The 16081-nt window shown below is 43.7% G+C and overlaps 2 protein-coding genes across 6 annotated transcripts in view; one reads left to right on the top strand and one right to left on the bottom strand.

Moving 5' to 3' along the window:
- Positions 1-5260, top strand: part of LOC129171149 (brain-specific angiogenesis inhibitor 1-associated protein 2-like) — an 82249-nt gene extending 76989 nt beyond the window's left edge. For all 3 annotated transcript variants that reach the window (XR_008566742.1, XM_054759538.1, XM_054759542.1), the window contains one exon: positions 4-5260. Coding sequence is in view for 1 of the 3 variants with exons in the window: in XM_054759538.1 (XP_054615513.1) it covers positions 4-73 (70 nt within the window). In the remaining 2 variants the exon portion in view is untranslated. The remainder of the gene's footprint in view (positions 1-3) is intronic.
- Positions 4427-16081, bottom strand: part of aatka (apoptosis-associated tyrosine kinase a) — a 29066-nt gene continuing 17411 nt past the window's right edge. Inside the window, exons 1-11 of one of the 3 annotated variants that reach the window (XM_054759535.1) lie at positions 14042-14416; positions 13109-13188; positions 12657-12863; positions 12435-12568; positions 10399-10483; positions 10195-10316; positions 9943-10092; positions 6783-9879; positions 6567-6711; positions 6296-6493; positions 4427-5340 (exon numbers count right to left, since the gene is read on the bottom strand). In XM_054759535.1, the coding sequence (XP_054615510.1) occupies positions 5312-5340; positions 6296-6493; positions 6567-6711; positions 6783-9879; positions 9943-10092; positions 10195-10316; positions 10399-10483; positions 12435-12568; positions 12657-12863; positions 13109-13188; positions 14042-14057 (4263 nt within the window). In that variant the 5' untranslated portion in view covers positions 14058-14416 and the 3' untranslated portion in view covers positions 4427-5311. Of the gene's footprint in view, positions 5341-6295; positions 6494-6566; positions 6712-6782; positions 9880-9942; positions 10093-10194; positions 10317-10398; positions 10484-12187; positions 12265-12434; positions 12569-12656; positions 12864-13108; positions 13189-14041; positions 14417-16081 lie in introns of those variants that run through there. The other 2 variants (XM_054759534.1, XM_054759536.1) reach the window with 2 other exon arrangements.

The raw sequence follows: 16081 nt of genomic DNA, 5'->3' as shown, positions 1-16081 counted from the left end.
CAGTGACCGTTCCATGGAGGTCTACCTCCGGCCCACCTTCACTGACGACCGATCTGCCACCATCTACTACTAGCGGACTGCAGTCCCCTTTTTTGGCCACTAGTGGGCCAAGAAGCATAGGGGGAGACGGCCAAAGTCCTATAAGGGTGCGTTCACACTTGTCATGTCTGGTTTGGTTATGAGCCACTCTGGTGCGTTTGCTCTGTTAGTGCGGTTCGTTTAAAACAAGCGTGAACGCAGTCATGGGAGCCCTGGTGTGCACCAAACAATCGGACTGTGACTGCTTCATAGATGGGTCTCGGTCCGCCTTCAGGTGAACGCTCGTGTGAACGCTGATCAGACCAAAGACGCAACAAAAAGCACACAGAAACGACAAATACGTAAGAGAAAACGTGTGACAACGGAGCTCTTGAAAAATATGTTTTAGAAGCTTTTGGTGAAATTGTAAATTGTAAATACAGCAGAATCTAAAAATAACCAGCATAGATGGCATTTTGGTTGGGAAAATTTGAGTTATGGCATAGAAACTGCCCCGTCAAGTCTTTACTTTATGCTTATGTTCTTTACTGGTCCCTTGACAAAAATACCAGTGATAGCTAGTAGGGATGCAACAGCACACGGTAAAATATGGCACCGTTCAGTCTGCCTGCACGGGACAATCCCTTCTTACGGGCCGCGGGCTTGCAATGCATTTTGCACAGTCCAGGCTGGCGAAAATCCCTCCCTGCGACATCACGGTCCATTTCCCACACTGTACATAGATATTTGAAGTGAGGGAGGGAGTCTACCGAAAAGCAGATGAAAAGGCAAGGTGGTCCGGCGTGGAAACGCTCTGTCGGCGATGCGCAGAGGGTCCTTCCGGCCGATCTCCTCGCTCCCTCAGCTGTGGTGCACTCGCTTTTGATCGCCTCACCCGTGAAATACGTAAACAGACAACGGAAACACGTTTCGCCTATTAACGCTGCACTTCAGGTAAGGAAATGACTAAAAATAAAACAATCACCACGCTGTTCTAACTCTACCTTCCCAAAGACAAACACTGTAAACGGGGGGTGTCCAAAGTGCGGCCCAGGGGCCATTTTCAGCCCACAGCTTGTTCTTTGTAATGGGACATATTAGATATTACTCTAATTTGCTTTGCCCCCAATAACACAAAGCTTATATAGTTTATAGACGGGTACTCTGATCAGGATTCTATGCTGCCGATTCCGATACTGATCCTCTATTAGTGATATCAGCAATACTGATCTTGTAGTAACTGTTAGTTTTTCAATTTATTTATAATCAGTGCTATTGGCCAGGGGCGTGGTATGGGCTGGGGTGGGGTTCAGGTGTCAGGACAGTTCCCAAAAATATGTAATTATCAAAAAATTTAAGGGGGTGGCCCCCCAATGGTCTTTTTTTTCAAGGGGCCCAGAATTACTGGCTGCACCCCCACTATTGGCTGCATGATCTGAAAAAAGGAACTATAAAATCACACTTGTTTGGATGAGACGCCTGATAGTGTAGTGTGGACATGGGACACCATGAGTGGACATGGTGGACATGGGACACAATGACATGGGACAAGTGATACACGATGAGGATTCTGACTTCCCTTGAACAGGTGTACGTGAACTTGACCAACAGCCCCACTACTTGTGGCATGGATCAACATGCATGTGCAAAACTTAAATCATATATGATGTCGGTGCGCTTTAACTCAGACTTCAGTCTCTTTGTACAGCGTCCCTGCTACCGACAAATTCACAATATCAAGGCCTTCTTTAAGGAGACCCTCGTCCATCGTCTGATGGCACTCTGGCAGGGCTTGAAGTGAGAGAGCAGTCGGCGGGACCCGGTGTGGAATCGTCGTTTACGCACAAAAAATACACCGAAACCGTAGCCCACAAACCGAGCCGCGGCCCAACCTGTAGCGTTGCACCCCTATTAGCTAACCACACCAAAATGTGCATCTTTTTATTTTCCGCTGATCCCAGCGTACCGAACCACAAGTGTGAACGCAGCCTAAAATAGCTTTTCAATTCTTTTGTGGTTAAGATAAGCCGATACTTTTTACTCGCAATGCCACCACATTATCTCTCACACACACACACACACACACACACACGTGTTACACTGTAAATGTGTTATTATTGACGTTAATAAGCAGCAAAGATTATTATTAGGAAAGGTAAGTAGAGTTTATGATCTGGTGATTGCTTGCAATAGTTGCATATTCCAACGTTTGGGGAGTTGTGCCTTCCATTGTTACGTTTGTGTTTTCGTCCAGCTAGCTTGCGGGCCCACACGTCTACGTATTTTATATACCGTCAAATATTAGCATTTTGTTGCTTGCTTCTCGTGTAACATTTTCTGACTTTTTTTTTGTTCTCCTTTACCTTTTTTTCCGTTCCACCGGTCTTTTCAATGACTGTTCTTTTAATGTTTAACTTGTCGCGTAAAGAAGTGAGGTGGAACCATAATGGAGTTCTTTTATGACCGTTATTATTAGCTTTGAGGGAGCGGTAGCTTATATCAGATAAGGCGCAGTATTAATAGAGCCTTTTGGTCGTCGTTCAGTATTATACGCTGGTCAAAGTAAGAAATAGATCAACCTAGCAGAGTGCTTAACATAAAATATAGCAATAGCTGGAAAGAATTACTCCATTGTTGAGTAGTTTACGCTGAGGGCTTTTTGATTATGCTTTTATGATTGCATTTGTTGTTTTTTTATATTTTATATAGCTTCCACTTTGTTCATTTCCCACTTTTGTTGTCCGTTTATGTTATATACCTGTTGTGTACAGAAAGCACATAAATTATCTTGTCCAAAATAAATCTCAGTGGACGCAAACTTCCTGCCAGTGTGTGTGGTAATGTCGTTTTGGTGTCTTGCAAGGTTACTGGAAAGAAATAAACAGGAGGCATTTTTACGCCCTTTCTGACACAGCTCTCCCATTTGTCCGGGATTGGCACCGGGACTGGACATATCCAATAGCCCGTGTTGGGGGCCCTGGCTGGGAACCCAACTCGTGTTATCTGCACAAAACGGAGGAGTTTGTGCCGCTACACCACCAGGGCACGTAGAGTATAAAGATAAGGTTGGAAAAAAATACGAGAAAAAGGTGAAAAATTACAAGATATTTCCAAGGCTTTTTCTCGGCATAGTGCAAATTTATTCATGTGGCATAACGCCTTTATTCTCATATTACAGCTTTTTTGGAAAGAGTTTGCAGTTCAACATCATTTTCTCCAATAAAAAAATCGATGTACCGTAATGTTTATTTTCATTACCGCTTTTTGTCTTGTAACAAGACCATTTTACTCAAGTTTGCGGCTTGAAAAATAGAGCTTGATGCACACAACAGAAGTGTTTTATTGTCTTATAGTGAGACGAAGCTCGTAACATCACGATGCTTGTATTGTAATACTAACGACTTTTGTAACATTACAACTTTTACTTTGAAGTAATACAACTTTATTCTTGCAATATTGCAACTATTTAGTGAAAATAATTTGACTTTATTCTCATAACTCTGGGGGGGGGGGTTCCTAATATAAGATTAAGATTACCATCACACTGCATGGCATGTACCACAGGATAGGGTGAAAAGAAGTACTCCTCCCATTGCGTGTGGAAGTGGTAAGTGGTTTTGCCATCTCTGTTCTTCTTCTTCCCCACTCCATTTTAAACCACTTCTTCAGTTTAGAATACAGTAAATTGGTGGATAACTAGTTAGCTCGCTAGCTTGCTAATGGTTAAAGCTATGGCCGTCTTTTGTGTCCCTGCAGTGATCCCGTAGCCCGCACCTTACAGTTAAGCAATGTGGTGTTCCTGTCTAGAGGGCTCTAATAATGGTAAAGATTGTATTTAGGAAGTCATAAGCAGGTTTTCTGTGCTCTACAAAAATGTTCCATTTATGAATATTGAATCCTACTTTGCAGAAATGTACTTAAACGTATCGCGGTTGGGTCCGGAACCAGTTAACTGCGGCAAACGCTGATGACGGTTTTGTAATGTTATTCTCGTGACTTCTTCCATAACTTGATTAAGGAAAAAATAACTTCTTAAAAATGTTCTTGTGACAATTAGAAATATTTTCTTGCCATAAAACAACTTTCTTCTCAGACCTTTACAAGTTTATTCACATTTTCCAACTTTTTTTTCAAATCCGACTTTAGTCTCTGACTGTTTTTGTCTTATAAAAAAAATATATTTTCATCATCTACTACTCCTTTACAGCAAAAAAAAAAAAAAACCCGCAACTTTAATTGTACAATTTCCTTTTATTCTTAAAGCTTTCTGACTTTATTCTAGTACTACAACTTTACTCATGACTTTAGGACTTTTTTTCAAAATCTGAATTTTTTTTTTTGTTCTCTTAAATAAACAAGGACACTGTTTTTGTCATCGAATTGTAAGAAATGACAGAAGAAGCAGGGAGAAAGTAAAGTATTTCAGTGTATTGTTTCAGGATAGTACAACAGCCATGAGTGAAGACAGAATGGACATCATTGATACTGCTTACTACTGGTGCTGGTGCGAAGATACTGGTTATCACTGGTACAAGGAACACCCGTCTTCTAATTATTGCCACTTCATCCAATTCGGCTTTTTTTTTAACATCTCTTTGGCAAATGTGAGGGAGATTTGCACCTTGAATTGCATCCTTACAGCAGTAGTAATTCAAGTCAAGCTACCTGCTACATGTTCATTATTTAACATACAATATGTGACTTTCCGCACGATTTCAATAGAATGAACGACAACACGCGGACATAGAAAAGATTCATGACGGCATGATACCTCCTTGCAATGCAAAATGCACACAAACGAGTAAAAGTAGACGTTTTTGTTCTTCCGAGATATGTCATCACTTCAAATAAAAGAGATGCAGTGACAATAGTGATTTTTTTTTTTTACACAAAAAAGTGCTTTATCGCCATCCCTTACCTCATACCTGTTTAAAAAATAAAGTCTTAATTGTCTGGCTACCAAAATAAGAGTTTGTAACAGTCTTTAAAACAATGTTAAGCAGCCAATTAAAAGAAGCACTGATCATTTATAGTCTTAATTGTTTCATGTTGAACAAATGAGTGACCAATGTGAAGGTTGTTGTTTACGGGGACATTCTGGGGTCCTTTCTTGATCAGCAGCAAATTATAAAAAAAAAACACCAAAATAAACTGTGCAAATCACCACGAGGCACTGTCTCATAAAGGGTCACCACCACCAGTCATGGGACTGAAAAATAAAACCTCTGGAAAACATCACAGACAGTAATGCAGATTTGAACACAATCCTCTTCCAGTCGGCTCCTGTGGTCTCTCAGTCTTGTGGACTATCGTCGCTGTTCCCTGTTGGAGACAATATTCAGTCACATGACTTCCAGAATGAAAGATTCACCGACAAAAATGCACTACATGATGGCGCCGTTATATCCCAAACTTGGAACCCATCCATTTTCTATACCGCTTCTCCTCATTAGGGTCGCGTCTGGACTGGTCGCCAGCCAATGGCAGGGCACATATAGACAAACAACCATTCACACTCACATTCATACCTATGGACAATTTAGAGTCACCAATTAACCTAACATGCATGATTTTGGAATGTGGGAGGAAACCAGAGTACCCGGAGAAAAACCACACAGGCAAACTCCACACAGAAATGCCCAGGGGAGAATCGAACCCAGCTCTTCCTGATCTCCGGACTGTGACTGTGTGGCCAACGTGCTAACCACTAGACCACCGTGCGGCCCAAACTTGGAACCCATAAGTTGAATTGACTTGTAACTTCTCACAAAGCTCAATGTGCTCCACAAAGTCCCCACCATAACTTTAGGGTTTTTAGCCAAAATATAACCAAATTTGGTACACACTTTTATGGGACTGACAAGCAAATTAAATTTGAGAAAGAGTCATTAAAAACATGGCCACCATCAAAGAAAACATCTTTGCAGGTGTACGGCGGGACTTAGCGACTAATTAGTCATAAGACAGTTTAACTGAAAACCTTTCATGATATCTGTATTACATTTATGCTAGCATGTCTTCCAAAGCATGTTGACCACAAATTCATTTCCAGTCATCTGAAAAAAATTGTGCTAATCATGAATCAGGCACATAATTTCTTGGCTAACAGGCTTTCTGATCCAATTCATGTCATTTGTGTTCTTCTGAAGTTTATGTACAGTATGTGTCCATATGATGGAAATTAGGCAGGCAGTTTAGTAAAAGTTTGGGTCCCAGTGCAAAAATTAGAACTTTGGCTGCGGGACAAAACTCCCTAAAACTCCCCGGTGATACTGACCCGTTGCTGTGACCGTGTCCGAGACATGCGTGATGGAGAATCTGGAGACCATGAATCGGTTCATTGCCTCTGTTGCAGGTTTCCCCGCCTCTGGACTGTTTGAGGTGGAAGTGGGCATCAGTTGGGACTCGGGCATGGCATTAGGTGAAGAAGGTTGCTCAAACGCAACATCAACAACATCATCCTCCCACTTGTAACCTGAAGGCGATTAAAAAAAAATTGTCATGGGGTGTCATTAGTGATCGACCAATCAAATCTTTACATTTCTCACCTTCCTCTGCGTTGTCTTTCTCATCAGAGTCACACTGCGTCGCACAGGCTTTAACTTTGGAGGTATTTTCATCCAGTGGTTCCTTCCTCATGGACTCCCCTTCAGCGGAGAAGTTGTAGTCAACAAGTTCTCCGGTTGGGCTTTCCTGGAGATCACAGCAGCAATGAATGAATCACCTTCTCTAAGACTCAACCCAATCATGTTTTAATGTCATACTTGGTCAAAGAGGAACACGGTGACATCATCAAAAAAGGACACCGCCTTTTTCTTTCTCTCCAACTCCTCACAGAAGGATTGAGTGAGGAGCGTTGGCATCTTCAGCAGGCTGCGGAGGTGTCTTGCCCTGCTGCTGTCGCTCACCACCACTGGCACCGTGCTCAAATCATCTTCACTGCCCTCGCTGTCTTCCTCCTCCTGGATGCTGTAAGTCCTCAACTCTTCGTCCGACTCGCTGTCATCTGAGTCATCTTCATCCTCCGCTTCCTCCAGCGGGGCTCTCACTGCTTCTCCGCACAGCTCCAGCATCGACGAGGAAGACGACAGCTCGGCCACAACAGTCGGCTCTTCACATAAGCTGTCGCATTCCTCAGCATCAATGTCCTCAAATTCTTCCTCGTTTATCTGGACTCCCTCTCTCCTTTTCTCCGGTGCTTCCACATGATTCAATTCCGGCAGCTCATCGTCCTCTGTGGATTGATCAGTGTTCTCTTTGGGTTCATCATCATCTTTGTAATCAGATACGGTGGAGTCGGAGCATAAAATCTGCGCCTGGCAACAGTCTTCGGATCTCTTGCTCACATCCTCATAGTTTCTCGAGGCCTCTTGGACATTGGAGCACGGTTCAGGCCCAACGGAGGTGCTGAGCTCTGAGCAAGGCTCCTCTTGGTGCTCTGTCTCCAACTCCAGAACATCGTCCTCGGGGGCTGCCTCTTTGGTCAGGCAACCGCCCATCTGTGCAGGAAACGGCGACAACATGGACAGCCCAGGTGTGGAAAGAGATTCAGAGGGTCTTGCCAAAACACAACTTCTGATAGCATCAACACCTTTGGAAGAGCTCAGTTTCTCTGCCTGTTTAGTTGGACCTGCAAAGAATTTACCATCATCCTCTCGAGGGCTTTTGTCATTTTCATAGTCAGAGAAATAGGCTGAGTCTCTGTAATACTGTTTATCAGTCATTTGCTTTAACTGGACCTCTGAACCACTGGTGAGACCTTGACGCACTTGCAGAACAAGTTCACCTCTTTGGGGATCAGCAAGCTCTCTGAAAATAAACTCCGGCGATCCATTGTTTTCTGTGTCGTAGCCGCTATCCAGAGATTTGGGCTGGACAGGTGTACTGAAAGAGTCAGGACTGAAGGCTTGATCACAGGTGCTTGCGACAGATGAATAGAGGTTGATGGTGTCAATAGAGACGGTAGTTCTCTCTGAGTTCTTCAGTGGACTCAACTCGTCTTCCTGTACCTCTGCATAGTCAAGGTTGAAATCAGCGAAGATGCCTGATGTAATATCTGTGAAGTCATCATCCTCGCTGTAGTCTCTAAGCTCTACCAGGGTACTACTGGAGTTGCTGGTCCCAATTCCACTCCCCAGCTCTCGACTGTTAATTTCCAAGGGAGCATAAGTTAGTCTGATGTCTCTCAGAGTGGGGACACCTGTTGGAGCGCCCTCCCAAATGCTACCCATCGTCTTCTCTGGTAGTGCTTCAATCCAGCCAGCCTGAGACTCATTGAAGGACGAAGGAGACTGTATATAGCTTGATTCAGGTATCATCTTGGGCTCGGAATAGAGGCTCTCTCCATTCAGTAACAATTGCTTTCCATTGTTCCCTCTGGCACTTGAGTTGGCAAGGCAATCATTATTTCGGAAACTAGTGAAGTTATTTTGCTCTGGCGTGCCCCCCCTATCTTGGTGACACAGGTGAATGTATGAGCCTAATTCTTTGGGTTTGCTGGCAGGAGTACAAACAGATTCCCCTTCTTCTGCCTCCAGTTTAGAAGTTCTGCAACTGCGGAAGGTCTTGGTGGTGTCCTTGGTTAAAGACCACAATTCTGTCGTGTTATATTGAAGATCCAAGTAATTCTCCATTCTGCTTGTGTCCCTGTTGCCAAAATTCAGAATGTTATTGTTGGCAGAATGGTTCGAGGTCCAGTTTGTGGCTTCTTCCTCAAAGAAAGCACCATCGTCGATGTCACTGCTCCTGTGACAGCCTACCAGCAGGCCATCACCTGTTTCTACATCTATGTTAACATGGTTTACGTTGGTCAGTGTCTTTTGTAAGGAGCCCATCGTACTAATGAAGTTGTTTCTGGCTTCAAGGTAGGGGTCACACAAACCTAAACTGGGGCTGCTCACTGCTTGTGTCAGACTAGATTGACCTTCTGAACATTCCACCGGATGACCAACATTAGATTCGGACAGATTGTGTAGGTGGCCTATGGAGTTAGCGTCAACCAGTAAGGAGGAGGTGCATGCATGGGATTGGTTTAAAGTTACAGGACTGCTGATGCTGCTGGATGCCTGTCTTAGCTGCATAGTGGGGCTTGAATATGGGTCATAGGCTGTTGCTTTGGTGATGTCAGCAGCTGACCAATAAGCATTAAGTTGTGCTGTGGGGGTCTGACTCTCAGGGGTCAACCTAGTGTTGCTAACCTCCAGTGCAGGACTACAGTTGTCCAAGTTAATATTACACTCCGATGTTTCTTCTAGACGGATGTAATAGTCACTGCTGACAGAGGGGCTGAGGGCGCTCAACACAGGGACCACACATGGATGCTCCAGTTGATAGTAAGGTGGTGATAAGGCTGATGCCTCACCTCTGCAGCCACCTGATGTACTGGCATCACTTGAATAGTATATATCCTGGTAGTTTGGGTTCCCCTGGCACAGTGGTCCGCTGGTGGACGACGAGCAGTAGGGCTGCTCAGATCGGCCTTGCTCCCACTTGTACTCAAAGTTGAGACCGTGGCTGGTCTCTGTGACAGTCAGCAAGTCGTCCCCCGTGTCAGAGTGGAAGCTGTCGGAGAAGTGCTCCAGCAGGGGGAAGGAGGATGTGGCAGACGAGGCCAGCTCTACTGTCTTAGTTTGGGTCGAGATGTGGGCCTCAGCCACAGTGAGTATCGGGGTGAGGTCGAGGGGTGCGGCTGTGTGTGAGGGGCTTCCGAGCAAGTTGGGTCTCAATGCATTCCAGCGTTCTTCGAAATCCTCTTCAGCCTCACTGGAGCCTTTAGCGCAGAGGTACGTTAGCAGGAGGTGAACTTCCTCGCTGCTTGGTCTCAGTTCGGGCTGCAGCCAGCAGAACTGCATTACCTCATACCTAGAGACAAAGACACGCAGTTAAAAGACAACTTTTCTATTTGAAATACTGAGTGTATCTCACCAGCGCTCGGCGATGGGAAATTGGAGCTGCGGTTTGGCCAGTTTGAGCTGCTGTTCTTTGACCGCGTATGTCAGCACCTGTCTGTCAGAGTACTGTCTGTATGGCTGCTCTCCGTACTCAAACAGCTCCCAAATGGTTACCCCCAACGACCTGGAACAGGCCACATCAATCAATAGGGGACAGTCAATAAAGGCTGACTGGAAGCAAGGAATGCATGCTTGACCGCGTGTGATACTGTAGTATATATCATACCATATGTTGCTTGATTTCGTTTGGTCAACAACCAGCAGGTTTCCATGGACTTCATCTATGAGCTCAGGGGCAATCCAGCGTAAGGGCACCCAAATCTGGTCTTGTGTGAAATAATAGTCCTCCTGCAGGTTTAAATACAGTAAGCCATCGGACCACGTACAGTAACAACCAGCCTAGATTAGGAAAATAAAATACAAATCAAACCTTATATAGACTGTGAGAAAGCCCGTAGTCTCCGATTTTAACTGACATTTCTGATGTTAGCAGGCAGTTTCGCAAGGCCAGGTCACTGTAAAAAAAAAAAAAAAACAACTTTTTGTAGCTCACCAAATTAGGGTACCCCTTATACACCTTAAGAGGACAAGCACATGTACAATTTGAGCAAGATTGGTTGAAAAACATAGTCGCCATGAAGCAAACGTCTTTGCAGGGGCACAGACCGGAGGGACTTAGCAACTAATTGTCCATAATTCATTAACTAAGTTTGTCTTATGATAAAACGTTTAAGGACGCCTGTGTTACATGCATGCTAGCACGTCTTCCAAAGCATTTTTAGCACAATCCATAGGGGGTGACAATGATGTCATTTAGTCTTTGTACCACTTTTGAGAGTCAAAGTACTTTGAGAGTTTGTGTGCCGCTACGAAATAATAAAATATCATTCCGAGTTTTAAAAAAAATATTTTTGTTGTGACCTTCTTGGCTCACTTGACTGAATTCATTTGCATTTTGCTTTGTATTTTTTTTTTACTAAGAAAATATCTATTGTGTGGTGACTTGAGTTGCAGGATTATCCACAGTGGACTGCATCGAGAACTGCATTTTATTCATTATTTATTTAGAGATAATTCATTTATTTTTTCTTATTATTTTAAATAATAAGAAAATTGTCTTGCATGCTTTAAAAATGACTTGACTTTTTTTCTCTTTTTAATAAAGACATTTCCAAATAACACATTTTAGAGCTGTGATTATAGCACCATGAAACCGTCAAGCTGTGATATTTTTGCAGAAGGTTATCAAGGTTATCATCGGCCCATGCCTAATCATGCATTGCAATGACATCTACTGTATGTATTGCATATCAACAAATGGTAAGAAAACAACAGACATGAATTTATTACAATAAAAATCAAAATCCTGTGCCTGCTTGACTATCAGTAAAAAAAGACCTCATAGTCTAGACCCTAGGTTCCAAAGTGGGGTACGCCTACCCCCAGGGTACACCAAGTGTAATAGAGGGTACGTGGAAAAAAAAACAAAAACAATTGGCGCCTAACACAATTGCGAGTGTACCTGAACGCCTCAAGGAGCAGGAAGGAGACAGAGCATGAAGTTGTCCACTGGTCTGTGTGCATCATACGAACAAATAAATACGTTGGCTGATTATTTTGTGCATTAAGAGTGTTTCTTCTTGAAGATTTCATTTATATTTGTGTTCCAATCCCCGCACGGCACTGCGGTGAAAACCTGTCACTGTGAGTGGGGATTCCCCCGAAAATGAGGCTTTATCCTTGCATGTATGTGTTTTTGTACTTCGGATACTGCGTTATTATGATTGTTAAACTTTCCCCTTAATTTGGTGTTAAAGTAATATGCAGACTAAAACCATAGCCATAGTGAGTAGACAAAAAAGTGAAGCTAGCATCAGGAAGGATGCTAACATCAAACTGGAATAAAAGATATGTAGGTTGATTACCTATCCATCTATCAGTGCTCATGTGAAACTTTATCAAAATGTGACCATGAAAAATACACATTTTTGACGGGGAATTACTATAAAAGATGAAAAGTAAAAGTTTTTTAAGTGTCCAGGAGTAGGAAGTACATGGCTTCAGGTCAAATGTCTGAAGGAGTACGCCACTGTAAAAAGTTTGGGAACCACTGGCCGAGACCAAATAAAAACTGACCTCAAACCAAAAATGGGTCCTGGTCCATAGTTTTGGAAACGATGAGATAATCATTTCCACAGAGTCGCTTTGGATTGTCTCACCTCCTCCACAAACTTCATCCTCAGACTAGTTGCCATGGCAGCCACGGAACGAAGAGGAAAAAAGTGCCAGAGAAGGAGTCAAGGGTCGCCCCCGGCAACAAAATCACTGATGCTGGAGTTTTGAGATGACCACTCGGGCAGCACCAGGATGTTGTTGCAGGGAGCGACCAGCACGGGTCAGCACTGTTGCACGCTGAGGAATTTAAAACGATGGCGCTACCTTAAGAGAATTTACTAGATTGTTTACCTGTGTATGAAGTTGTTCTTATGGAGGTGTAAAAGCCCCGAGGCGATGTCACACGCCATTCGCTGGAGGATGAGTGGGTCGGGAGGCTCGGAGTCAGTCACTCGGCAACCGCGGAGATAGCTTTTCAGGTCACCCTTAGGGGAACAGCAGAAAAGCATGTTGCTATATAACCCCCGAGAAAAGAAATAAGGTGTACTAGTACATGATGAAAGTGATTCCTACCAGTGGACAGAACTCCATGACCAGCAGATAGGGCGTGACCTCTGAGCATTGGGCCAAGCACTGCAAGAGAGAGGGGTGCTGTAATGTCCGAAAAGGCTGGACCTCCTCCACGAACTGCATCTGGTCTTGCACACTGGCGCTGGCCTTCAGCTCCTTCACCACCACCTGGGTGGTGCTGAGGCCCACGCTGACCTCACCCAGCAACACCTGTCAGGTGCACACAGCAATTTTACTACATAGCATGAAAGCTTTTTAAGTAAGCGTATAGTTTTTTTTTTGTGCAAAATCCTACTAAATTCTTTTAACCAGTAAATCCCGTGAGTTCCAAAGTGTTATATCTCCTACATAAAAAAAAAGCACAGCCAAAAATAGCTGCGAAAGAGAGATTCCATCAAATTCCAGGAAAAAAGGAGGGAGACTGGTGTATTTTAAGCACAAATAGTCGTGATTACCTTGCCAAACCAGCCATGGCCAATCTCCTTCAGATAAAGTAAACTATGGCGGCCGAGGTCGGATGACTTTAGAAGCTGGACTGGGGGGGGGGAAGAGAGACAGAAAAATACAGAATTTTTATAAAGTGTATCTAAAAATGTAGAAAAACGAGACACTAGAATGAGCATCAGTTTGATCAAATGCATAATGCTACATTATATTGAAAACAAAGTGCATTTTATTAAACACTACATTTCTAATTATCACTGCTATGCCTTGAAAAGCACGGACATTGTCCAATCCTTTTTTTTTTTTTCAGCTTTTCAGCCCAAAAAATATAGTTTTGCCTTCTGGATGAAAACTGTGCTTTTCATCTATACATTGTATTATTACATTTCGAAAGTGAAATGTATTTTTTTAAATGCTGCATTTACAGTTATCATCAGTTATCTCCAAATTAGTTTTTTATTGAAAGATTCGTAAATTCTGCTGTTTTCTGGCTGACTGAGTCCTGTTATTAGTCAAAAATATACATACTGAAGCCAATTTTGCATTTTTATTGCCTAAATTAAGCATTTTCAAGCATAAAAATAGATAAATGAACTAAAATAGATATATAAGGCAAACACAATATGCATTCAAAGACACTGTGAATGTGTACCTCCAAATGTTGCAAGTTTGTTTTGTTTTTGGGACAAAAACATGTGCTGTATCTCCAAATTTTGGGGTGTTTTTTTGTTAGACAACAACAACAAAACACTGGACAACTTTGGAGATGCAGGCTTTCCTTTCAGGTGAATATCCTCGTTAAGTATGAAAGAGTGGAAGGATGGTAAAAGTCAAGTAAAAGAAGAGCGAGGACAGGTTAGGTTTAAACACTCGGAAGTCTTCTGGACTGAATTCAAGCGAAATCCCACACTCACGCTTCCAGGACAGGAGACAAAGCTCATTACCTCGCAGGATCCTCATATTTTGGACGCCCAGGTGAGTTGTCGTATGGAGGTGATGGAGAGCTGGAGCGGCCCGCCACTCTGAGCACCAAGTCCTGCTTCGGAGCGTGAGAACAGAGGGCCCCCGGCATCCACCCGGGGTGTCTCGCAGTCATTGTGTGTATGTGAGGCGGTCGCAATGTGTGTGAGAAAGCGAAGGCCTTCCGAACCCTGGTGCAGCTGAACAAGCTGGCCGTGCTGCCTCTCCCGGTCCGTCCTCCCATACTGGGACACACAAACACGCAGTCCGGAATTCTGCTTCTTCAGCTGTCACGCCAGCATCTCCTGGTGCTCCTCATCTTGCCCGTCGCTTGGTATGGTGCCATCTGACGCTCCAGCTCGGTGTGCATCTCCAAGACACCCATCCCCTAGTGACATAAGCCCACCCCATCCCCTCAGGACCCCCACCCGGCAGCATTCCTCAGCCCAAGTGGACACAAAAACATCTCTGTAAGATGCAGAAAAGACCTCTGTCACACTCAGCACCCTTATCTCAAGCACCCCACCCCCCCTCCATTGTAGGTCACGGTGCGTGCCACCACCCTCTGCCACAGACTGCTCTCTGTGTCGGCCCAATAATGGCAGTCCTCCTCTGCTGCGTTCCACAGACGTTCCCGCCCGGGCCTTATTGCTGACCCACTGGCCATCTCGCCTAAATGGATTCCATTGTTGGTCCTGCTCACTGTGTCCTGGTACCCCGGCATACACTCGTGTGTGTGTGTGTGTGTGTGTGTGTGTGTGTGTGTGTGTGTGCACACAAGGCCCATTCAGCCACAGGAACGCTGGGCAGAGGTTGTCACGGCGATAACAATCCCACACTTCTCCAGCCTTAAACATCCACCACAGACAAATTAAGGAATGGGTATTTAATCCAAATGGGGAATGTGTGAGTGTGCGTCCTGGCATTCCCAGAGAACCATGACGGGATGCAGTCGACCTGTCTTCAGAGGTAGCTTTATCCAGCACAGTTTTCCAACACGCCTCTGAAGCTAACAATACACCTGCGCAATCTAACGAGCTGTCTCACACAGAATAATAACGTAGAATACCCCACCAAGTCAAGCCTGATTTGGATCCCCACTCAGTTGCGAACCTTCATCGGTTTTGTCGCTGAGGGTGCTTTCACACGTCATACTTCACGTCATGCTTGGTTTGGTTAAAATGAACCCTGGTGTTTTTGGTCAAATGTGAACACCATCGAGACTTTAGGACTCTGTAAACTATATTTTAGAAGCTTTTCCTGAAGTCTCAGCTGGTAAACGTAGCAGAGTATTCCACCCAGCAACAGAAGCTGTCCAATCAAATACGTTATCCTTATGTTCTTCACAGGCGCAGCCTTTGGTCCCATGACAAAGATACCGGTGTGAATGCAAAGCACCAAGTATCTTAAAATGTTTGCTTCCAACTACCGTACAGGAGTGAACGCAACCGTCAGGCATTATTCATCAAGTAAACCGTCTCTCCTTGTTAACAACAGTGCTCTATTCAGAACTCCATTGAAAAAACACCTGACTTTTCCATCCCCCGTGTAAGGTAATTTGTGCTATTTAATGTCATGAAAAATGCATGTATCAGTACAATTAAAGCTGCATGAAGAATGCGGAGAAGGGTCGGGTGAGATTCCTTCATTCCCACGTAAAGTACACCCACTGCAGTGTGAATGGGTTAGATTATATTATTAGATTAGGACAATGCATTGCAATGCACTTAAGAACCAAAGTTACATTCCTACTCTGGCCAAATGAGTTTTAACGTAAATCATTGAGCAGGAAACAACACAAGATATGAATGAAAATCAAGTGTACAATACAATATATACAAATATATTGAATTCATTAGAGATAACTGACATAATACGATAATATCTGTGAAAAATAATACTGTAAATAGCATTTTTTGGAATTAAAAATATATATTTTCTGCGTCATTCCAAGGGACACTGGTATCTTTTAGTGTAATGTAGTATAATATAATATAATTGGAGGATATTAGTAAAATCTATAC

Source organism: Dunckerocampus dactyliophorus, chromosome 18 (assembly GCF_027744805.1).
Source record: "Dunckerocampus dactyliophorus isolate RoL2022-P2 chromosome 18, RoL_Ddac_1.1, whole genome shotgun sequence".
Taxonomy (NCBI): domain Eukaryota; kingdom Metazoa; phylum Chordata; class Actinopteri; order Syngnathiformes; family Syngnathidae; genus Dunckerocampus; species Dunckerocampus dactyliophorus.
This window is presented reverse-complemented; position numbering and strand designations above follow the sequence as displayed.